This window comes from Eleutherodactylus coqui, chromosome 3 (assembly GCF_035609145.1).
Source record: "Eleutherodactylus coqui strain aEleCoq1 chromosome 3, aEleCoq1.hap1, whole genome shotgun sequence".
NCBI classification, from domain to species: Eukaryota; Metazoa; Chordata; class Amphibia; order Anura; family Eleutherodactylidae; genus Eleutherodactylus; species Eleutherodactylus coqui.
In genome coordinates, this window is record NC_089839.1 from 233,361,234 (window position 1) to 233,371,561 (window position 10,328).

Consider the following 10,328-nt stretch of genomic DNA (forward strand, 5'->3'; position numbering starts at 1 on the left):
ATCCACTGTCCCTATGCCCTCTTAAATAGATTCTGTCACCCCCGTTAAGCCCGATAAGCTAAAGTTTTGTGCTCATAGAGGCTGGCACGCTAAGTCTGGGGAAGTGGGTATTATACTTGACTTCCCAACTGTGCCCCCGCTGTCAGTTATCAAAACCACAACTGCATAAACTAGGCGAGGACTAGTTCTCTTAGGCTGTGCACACACAAGTAGCCCACTTGATTCACACAGGGGCAGCTTCGATGACGCATAATGGGGAAACTAAGGCAGCTAGGCAACTTATTATTGAGGAGCAGAAAATTAAAAAGGATTATTCCAGATGGGACAAGTCCTTTAAATTGTAGGATCACCTTACACATGTGGTAGTGCAGGAGGCTGTAGAGTAGGCAGTCTGCTAAATAATTAGCAGGTAGGTGTATCTGGAGGAAAGGAAATCTCCAGACATACTGATCTCTGGTCTAGTCTCTGGGAGAAGTAGTCCCTGAGAGTGAGCTCTTTTTGGCTGAATAGCCACAAACCTGCAGGGGTAGACAGCCCTTAGGTTGACACCCGAGAAAGGTATGGTTTGATGGACATTACGTTAAGGCATTAGGCCGGTATGTAAAGAGGGAAACTGTTATTTAGCGGCCAGATAGCCAGGGATATTTGGATAATGTGTACATTGTGACAGTTTTAACAACATTGTGAAGATTGTGTTAGGGTTGCTGTTCTGCAATAAAATGGCTGTTTTACCCAGTTTGTACAAAATTCTGGGCCTGGATGTTGTTAATGTGTGGGGCCATCCATCTAGGTGAAGGAAAGATGGCGGTCCTGTGAACGCAATACCCCCACGTTGTCACAGACACTTACTATACATACTGTTCTCCCCCTCACTGCATAATCACCTTTGCACAGGTAACAGAGCATGTCTAGAATTGTCTCCCATACAAGTCCATGGGTCAGCTCCTGCCTATTCTGTGAATGGCCCATGAAGCAGCTGTAATGTAGCTCAGGAAAGATGGCCACGCTTGTAGTCATGTATAGACAACAGCATAAAAAAATTCAGTTAGAAAAATGGAATGTTTCTGTATCTAGTTTTAATTAATATGAAAAAAAAGATGATATAGTCCCTATAAGGACTTCGGCAAGAGCTAATTGACAAAACATGTGCATTTCACAGGTGCTTTATCCATTAGGCTGGCTGTCCACAGGCAAGGTGTCATTGCGAGGTCTGCGGTGATAAATCGCATCGGAGCTCACATGACACTCTTTCCATAGGATAACTTTGGAAAGCGCAGCCTACTGCACATGAGCGGAAAATCATAGCAATTATCCACTTGCGTGATTAAAATCGCGGCATGTTGTGATTTGCTGCGATTCTCCGCAGTGAGCCTATCATTAATATAGGCTCATCGTAGAGACCTTTTAGTGCTCCTCCTTCCTCCCCTGTGGCTAGCGATATTCTTCGCGGCCGTGGACAAGGGGCCTTAAATAAAGCCATATAAAGCCTGGTTATTGACAAATCTGTTCTTCTGAAGAAAGATTAGTTAATGTGAACACTGTCTAAAACAACTTTTTAGACAGTTTTAGCTGATGCGTTAGAGAGATGTAGGAAATTGGAAAAGGCTACAAAAGCATTGCTAAGGACCTGGGTGCACATCAATCAATGGTTTGGCAAATTACCTACTAATGAAGAAAATTCAGGATTGTTGCTACTCTTCCTGTTAAGATAACTCCAAGGACACAATGGAGAATCCAGGAAGAGTTAAGAAAGATCCCAAGGGTAACAACAAAAGCACAGAAGACTACAAACTTAAAAAAATGCTCTTCATGTGTCCAGTATTAGAAAACCACTGAACAGGGATGGTGTTAATAGAAGAATTCACCCCACAGAGAAGCCCATATCCTGATTAGTGGGGTGAAAATGGAGCAATTGCATTTTTCCCATTTAACCCCACTTGGACATTTTTTTAAGTTTTTCAGTACATTATATGTGTTTGAAAAATAAAAATGATGCCTCAAAAAGCAGGCCCCAAGATGACTATGTCAGCTGAAAGATTAAAAAAAAGTTATGATTTTTTTTAAAGTAAGGAAGAGAAAACAAAAATGAAAACTGTCCAAATTCTTAAAGAGTTTAAGTGGTTTTCCTGGATTAAAACTAATGGTGACCTATCCAAAGCACAGGTAGCGAAAAGAACATCAGCATGGATCCACTGCCTGGGACCCCTGCTGATTAGCTGATAAGAAGCTGCTATGGATGGTTGGAACCATTAAAACGTCATCCATAGTGCAGTTACCTAATTTGTTATTGCAGCTCTCTCCCATTCACTTCAATGGGCGTCTGCGATTGGTGACTTATCCTGAAAGTAGGTCACCATTAGTTTTGATCTTGGAAAACCCTTTTGAATAACCACAGAATAAACACGGTACATTTGAATTTGAAACCTTTTATTAGGTTGCATTTACTTTACACCTATTTGTTTACTTTTAGCATGTATGCCATTAGAGCTCCTGACATACGTGCTACCCAAAAGAGTGTTTTTTGTAGGACAACTTATTTTTTATAGGCACCATTTTGGAGTACATATAATGTATTTGAAAGCATCCCCATCGCAGTGTTTCATAGCCAAGATGGAAAACCTGCAGCTGCCTCATGATCACCTCACCGGGTGTTACAGTAACAGCCGAGGCGGCAGTCTTATGCTGCTTATCTCCCACTGAAGTGAATTGGAGTTACGGAAACATGTAGCACAGCGAGCCACACTGTTTCTATAGCACAAGAGTTACAGAAACAGCGCAACACGTTGTGCTACACTGTTTCCATAACTCCCATTCACTTCAGTGGAAGTTACAGAAACAGCGTACAGTAAGGCTCCCGCTTCTGCTATTTCTTTAACACCCGGCATGATAGTTGGCAAACTGCCCCTGGTTTCTCTTTTTAGCTATAAAACACTCAGATGAGAATACACCTTTAACTTTATTCTGCAGGCTAGTACAATTTTGAGGACACCAAGCTTGTATAGTTTCTTTATGTTTTACTACTTTTGCACAAAAAAAAAAACATTAAAGAAAGTAAAGAGCTGCTTTTGTGTCTGAGAGGCATAACGGTGTAACTTTTATTCCCCCATTGATGACAAAGTATGTGAGTTTGATCTTAGCAGGACAAGCTGAAGTTTTCATTGGCTCGATGCCAGGGCCGTAGTATACCGGCTGCGAGGTGGAAACTGACTGGCAGTACTAGGTCAGTCTGAGCCACGTTATGACACTTTTGTGGTTGTGCGTCTGTTATCCCCTTGGGTTTTCCTGTTGTTAATAAAGGGTCATTTCAGTTGTATGTTTAATTTCCTCCTGGTGGTTTGTGTTTTCCTGGCCAATCTCTTTGAGAGGGGGTTTATATGTTTCCACCCCTGCTCTCACTAGTTACTGATTATTCATCACTCTTGGGTGAAGTTGGTCTTGTCATTTTTTCCTTGGTGCCACCGTCTGGATTAAGCTAAGTAGTTGGTGTATTTACTTGTGGTCTATTGATTTATATCGAAGTGTTGTTCTTGGCATTGCTCCTGCTACCATTAGTTTTTACCTCCTGCTTATTGACATTCCTTGTCTTTACTTAGGGTCAGTATAGTTGGCCTAAGTTAGGGACGTGGGGTAATCCTTGTGAGGATGATCGCCCAACTTCAGCCTGGTAGACCTAAATCCCCTATTCCCTAATTTCTGGAGTTTATTTGTTCTGTGTGAATACTGTCTTGTATCTGTGCTGGGCGTGGTGTGTAAACGCTCAGCATGAACGTAGCAGTACAATTTTGGGGTAGGAGCACAAAGATAGCAGATTTGGGGGCCTTCAATAGGCCCCGATTCCCAACAAAAACCTATTGTCACAGTGCAATCACACAGTAGGTCGTGGCAAATCTATTGCATGCAACATCACTGGATCATAGGCAGATGTATAATGTAATGTCACAACAAAGGTTTTATAACCTCTGTACACTGTTCTCTTGCTTTATAGTGTTACAGAATTATACATATACTAGCTGCTATACCTGGCCACGCCCAAGTTGATTTGATACAGGTGTTGTTTGCACTGCAAATTTTATGAAGTCAAGGTTACTTTAGAGTAACCGAGGAATAAAAATGTATACACATAGAGGAGCATTAGATTCACCTCAAGCTGCATGTACTGAAGTCCCTCTGCAGAATGTGCCACCCCTCCCACTGTCCTCATTTAAGACCTAAAGAATGCTCGCTCCAAATTTTACGCTTATATGACACTGGGAAGTTAGAGAATTAGATTAGGTACATTACATAATGGATGCCAATACTTTTGCACTTAGCATTGAATATTCAAATTGTAACCCCATTTACTTTTCCTATTTAGAGCCTAAAGAATGGTCATGCCAAATTTCATGTTTGTACGACATCGGGAAGTTAGAGAATTAGATTAGGTACATTATATAGGGGTGCCAATACTTTTGCACTTATCATTGAATAATCGAGTTGTGACCCTTTTACTTTTTCTATTTAGGACCTAAAGAATGGTCGTGCTAAATTTCATGTTTGTATGACACCGGGAAGGTACATTACATAGGGGTGCCAATACTTTTGCACTTAGCATTAAATAATCGAGTTGTGACCCCTTTACTTTTCCTATTTAGGACCTAAAAAATGCTCCTGCCAAATTTCATGTTTGTGTGACATCGGGAAGTCAGAGAATTAGATTTGGTACATTACACAGGGGTGCCAATACTTTTGCACTTAGCGTTGAATTTTCGAATTGTGACCCCTTTACTTTTCCTATTTAGGACCTAAAGAATGCTCCTGCCGAATTATATGTTTGTGCGACATCGGGAAGTTAGAGAATTAGTGGCGAGTCAGTCAGTCAGTGAGGGCTTTCACCTTTATATATATAGATTACAATTAAATTACCCTTACATCCACTAAGGTTGTTGGTATTGTTATGCAATCCCATCCCAATTCCATTACAGCATGTACAAAGCTGTGTGTTTCCGGCAACACATTGTTCTCCGTACATTAACACAATGGCCCAAAGATTAGCTGATTGGTGGGGTTCCAGGCAGCTGACCAATCAACTATTAACGTATCCTGATAGTTTAGTCCTTGAATACGCCTTTAGTCTGAAAATATAGTTGTATGTTCAATACTAAAGTTTTCTTTTTTATTTCCAGCAGGGATTTCCAGAGATAAACACATTGCTGTAAAAGTGGAAAGGAATACTTGACATTTCCAACATGCCTCTGAGGATACGACGCTTCTGCTCTTCATGGTTGAAGCTAAACACCAAATGCCTACTGTGCCATGGCATCGTGTCAGGATTTGTGACTTTGGCATTCTTATTCTTCATGCTGTTGACTATAAATAATTGTAGCTGGTTTCCAAAGAGATTTGATAATACAGGTATCATTCCAACAGGTAATCCGTTTCATTACCTAAAAGGTCAAAAAAACGATTCAGGGCAAAGGAAGAACCTTGAAATATCTCTCAATTCACAAATAACTGGAAACCCTGATAAAACGCTTCCTGACTATATATATATTATTAATGAACCCAATAAATGCCGGGTGAGCAGACCTTTTCTTATTCTGCTTATAGCAGTGCAGGCATGGCAGAGCGAGGCTCGCCAAGCAATCAGACAAACATGGGGAAAGGAAGACCTTCTTCATGGTGTTCAAACGCTGAGACTCTTTTTATTAGGGACAGATGCTGCACCTAATAATGCACAGCAAGCCCTTGTAGATGAAAGCCAAAAATATCGTGACATCATACAGCAAGATTTTCTGGACACCTACAACAACTTAACACTAAAGACATTGATGGGTTTGAAATGGGTAACAACATACTGTCCCCAAATTCCTTATGTCATGAAGACAGACAGTGACATGTTTGTTAATACAGAGTATTTAGTAAATAAACTGCTACTTCCGGACCAGCCACCTCGAAAAAATTACTTCACTGGTTATTTAATGAGAGACTTTGAACCCAATCGTGACACAGAGAGTAAATGGTACATGTCACCGGAACTGTACCCGGGTGAAAAATATCCTTTATTTTGCTCAGGAACTGGCTATGTGTTCTCAGGGGACCTGGCAGAGAAGATCTTAAAGGTATCTGCAAGTATCAAATTGCTTCACTTAGAAGATGTATTTGTTGGAATTTGCCTATATAAATTGGGGGTTTCACCTGTACCACCCCCTAAGGATTCTGATTTCAACCACTGGAAACGTTCATATTCTCACTGCCTGTACAACCAGATAGTCACCTCCCACCAATTTGAGCCCAAGGAACTGATCGCATACTGGGACAATTTACAAGAACATAAACACACCTGTGTCTAAATAAATAGGTAAAATATTTTTATGCTGATTTGTACTAAACATACAGGTGTTTTCAAATGCAATGTCTATCAGTTGTCTTTCTATAATGCACATACTAGGAGATCGAAGGAGATATTGCTTCCACATAATGCAAATACTATCACTAATTAAAATCACTCATTTGTTTGATTAAAACGACCATATAATTAGAGCACGTTTCATTGTGAATAGGTTTGCCCATATTGCTAATCAAAGCTATTCAACTTATTTTATTCTGACAGCAACACATAATGTGAAACTTTGACATCTGGAATCTTAAAAGGGGTTTTCCTGGCTTTTAGTAGTGCTGAGTATATAAATACTCCCAATAGTTACAAAATTCATTTATTACAGGCATATCTCATACATACTTTGGGTCCTGAAGTACCTTTTGTATCGTTCATTATAATCTTAATGAAAACAAAGATCTGGTACCGTGTTAGCCAGTAGAGCAAAATGTGATTGTTCTCAGCAAGAGAAACGACGTAATCTTGTAGATATGATACCTTTTAATGGCTAACAAAAATACATGATGTAATAATAGCGAGCTTTCGTACCAACGCAGGGTACTTCTTCCGGCTTATGGACATGACATAGGAGATATGAGAGTTTTGATATTGAAGGGTGGTTTCAAGTCACAAAACCACAGAAGAATTTGGGAGTATAAATTGATAACAACCTTTGACACGCTGAATACTGGGTTAAATTATTCCCCAGGATTTATGCGTGAATGGGAAGTGTGAGACTTGATTGCACAGATAAGACCCCCATCAACAGTAATTCAGTGACCATAAACTTTCACTCCCTTATCAGTATTTAGCTAAAAATGTTTGTGTATCTCTTATAACAATTCGAGCCTGTTGACCTTTTCCCCCCCCTCCAACAGTAATTTAGAGACCATAAAACTTTCACTCCGCTATCAGTGCCTAGACAAAAAAAGTTTGTTTTCTGGTTTGCAGAATTCCTTTTAAGTGCGAACCAATCACATCCATATCTGTGCCTTGTCATAAGTATGTATGTTATAAGTGTGTATAAATATGCATGCCTCTTCAGATCCAATCCATTTAAGCCGGAAGAAGTACCCTGCGTTGGTACGAAAGCTCGCTATTATTACATCATGTATTTTTGTTAGCCATTAAAAGGTATCATATCTACAAGATTACGTCGTTTCTCTTGCTGAGAACAATCACATTATAATCTTAAAACACAAGGTACAGTTCTAAGTGCATAAATATAACCATTTCATACAAAAAGGATTTTCATTTGGATAAACAAACATAATATGAGTGCATTTTAGTTGATTGCAGTCCCGATCCATTTCCCCTAGCCACTGCTAGTTCATCACGGAACAAAGCATGTAAATGGCGAATACACTTACAGGCATTCCGTTTGTAATAGGTGATCAGTAGGGGTCTAACTGCTATGACCACCACGAATCAAGAGAACAAAGGTCCGGTTAGTCTCCAAATGAAATGGCCGAGTGATGAACTCATTGAAATGGTGATGCGCTTGCATGATGTTCGCTCTTTATTTATTTGGGGACCAATCAGACCCCATCCACAGGTTATTCTTTATCCTATGGATAGGGAAAAGCTTGCTACAAACAAAATACCCCCTTTAACAGTCCATTTGCATGCACGTAAGCATAAAAACCATTTTATTTGTTAAAGATGTAAAAAACCTCAAACGTCAAAGGTACAGCATCCTCCTAGATACTTAGTTTAATCATTCTACTATATGTGTGGTGCATAAGGGGATGACAGAATGTATAGCTGCATCATGTCTCCATCCAGACAACATGTCCTGATAGAAAATTATAAGTATGGCTACATATAAATTGTATGGCTACGAATGCAAGAAGTCTGGTCAGTAAAGTGGGTGAGCTTGAAGCAAGAATGTCTGAGGAAAACTACGATATAGTAGGAATAATGGAAACATGGCTTGACGAAAAATGCGATTGGGTGGTGAACTTACAGGGTTACAACTTCTTCAGAAGAGATCCTGGGAACCAGAAAGGAAGAAGGGGGGGATATGTCTATGTTAAATCCTACTGAATGCCGAGGCTACAACAAGATATAGGTGTAGGAGATGAACACGCGTAATCTGTATGGGTAGAAATACAGGGAGGAAAAGCTAATAAAATCCAGGATCATCTGGCACTGAGCAGGGGGGTAGGACCAGATGACCCTGGAGGTCCCTTCCTACTCTACCATCCTGACAGGAGTTTTCTATAGGCCACTAAAAGTAACAGAAAAAATAAAAAAAACTTATTAATAAGACAAATAGAAAAAGTGTAAAAATCGCAATGAAGTAATTATTATGGGTGATTATCATTATCTGGATATAAAATGGGAAGATGAAACCTGCAAATCTCACAAGGTAAGTTCTTGATAGCAATTAAAGATAACTACCTTACCCAATTTGTATGGGAGCCAACTAGAGGGAGGGCCATTCTGGACTTATTATTCACCAACAGACTGGACAGAATCATGGGGTGCAGGTTGAAGGATACTTGAGAAATAGTGACCACAATATAATCAATTTCCAGTTGTCATTCAATAGGAAGCCTTATTGGGAGTGACAAAAAAAACTAAACTTTAGTAAAGCAAAATTTGATCAGCTTCGAATTACTCTCAGTTACATTAAATGGGGCAATGTCCTCAAAAATAACAATATAGGCGACAAATAGGAGAAATTTAAAAACACCCTAAATACATCATGTGAGCAGTTCATACCCTTCAAAAATAAAATAACTACGAATAGAAGGAAACCAATGGAGCTCAACAAGACTGTAAGGCCCCTTGTCCACGGACGTGTATTCGCTGGCGGTAAACCGCCAGCGAATCACGCCGGCTGACGCTTTCCATAGCATTGCTATGGAAAGCGCTGGTACCTGTCCACGAGCGAAGAATCATTGCGATTCTCCGCTCTCGGCGGGCAATTCGCAGCTATTAGATAGGGCTGACGGGCGGAGATTCAGCGGTGGCTCCTTCTCCCGGGTGGCAGCTCCCACTGCGGAGATCTGCCGCGGGACTTCGCAACGCCCGTGGATAGGAGGCCTGAGGGGGCAATAAGGGAGAAAGAAATTATGTAAGGAAAAGATAAAAACTGCAAATGAGGAGGCAGAGAGACTGATTGCTAAAGAGAGCAAAAATAACCCTATACTATTTTCAATTACATAAATGGTATAAAGATTTGCACTGAAAGTACTGGCCCTTTAAAAAATAATGCAGGAGAAATCATAGAAGATGATGGGGGGAGGGCAAATCTATTAAATAGTTTTTTCTCAAGTATGTTCACGAGAGAAAAAGAAAGGTCATACGAGATGCAAGGGGATAAAATGAACCCCCCACTAAATATAATCTGCCTAATGCAGGAGGAGGTGCAGAGCCAGCAAAAAAAAAAATTAAATACACCCAAAGGTTCTAAGGGTATTAAGTGACGTGATAGACAGACATCTGCAGATTTCTTATATTTATGGACACTGTTGAGACCGGGGTTGTACCACTGGATTGGCGCATTGCTAATGTGGTTCCAATATCCAAAAAGAAGTCAAGAAGAGAGCCTGGTAACTACAGGCCGGTAAGTTTCACTAATTGTAAAAATATTCAAGGGGTTTCTGAGAGATACCATCCTGAAATACCTCAAGAAAAACAACGGTATAACTCTTCATCAGTGTGTGTCCATTTAGAGTTGATCATGTCAAACCAACTTGATCAGCTTCTACAAGGAAGTAAGCTCTAGGCTGGACCTGGGAGAGTCTATTGATCTTGTATATCTAGATTTTTGTTAAGCATTTGACACAGTGCCACATAATAGGTTATATATAAAATGAGACAGCTCGGTCTGGGAGTAAACATGTGTAGCTGAGTAAGGAAATGACTCAGAGATAGAAAGCAGAGGGTAGTAATAAATGGTTTATACTCTGATTGGACCACTGTTGCTAGTGGGGTGCCACAGGGTTCAGTATTTGGCCCCATT

General features: G+C 40.2%; 1 protein-coding gene across 11 annotated transcripts in view; it reads left to right on the forward strand.

Moving 5' to 3' along the window:
* Nucleotides 1-6,503, forward strand: part of LOC136621562 (beta-1,3-galactosyltransferase 2-like) — a 57,188-nt gene extending 50,685 nt beyond the window's left edge. For 6 of the 11 annotated variants that reach the window (XM_066597100.1, XM_066597099.1, XM_066597095.1 and 3 more), the window contains one exon: nucleotides 5,163-6,503. In XM_066597100.1, coding sequence (XP_066453197.1) covers nucleotides 5,226-6,329 — 1,104 coding nt within the window. In that variant the 5' untranslated portion in view covers nucleotides 5,163-5,225 and the 3' untranslated portion in view covers nucleotides 6,330-6,503. The remainder of the gene's footprint in view (nucleotides 1-5,162) is intronic. The other 5 variants (XM_066597102.1, XM_066597098.1, XM_066597101.1 and 2 more) reach the window with 1 other exon arrangement.
* Nucleotides 6,504-10,328: the final 3,825 nt, after the last annotated feature.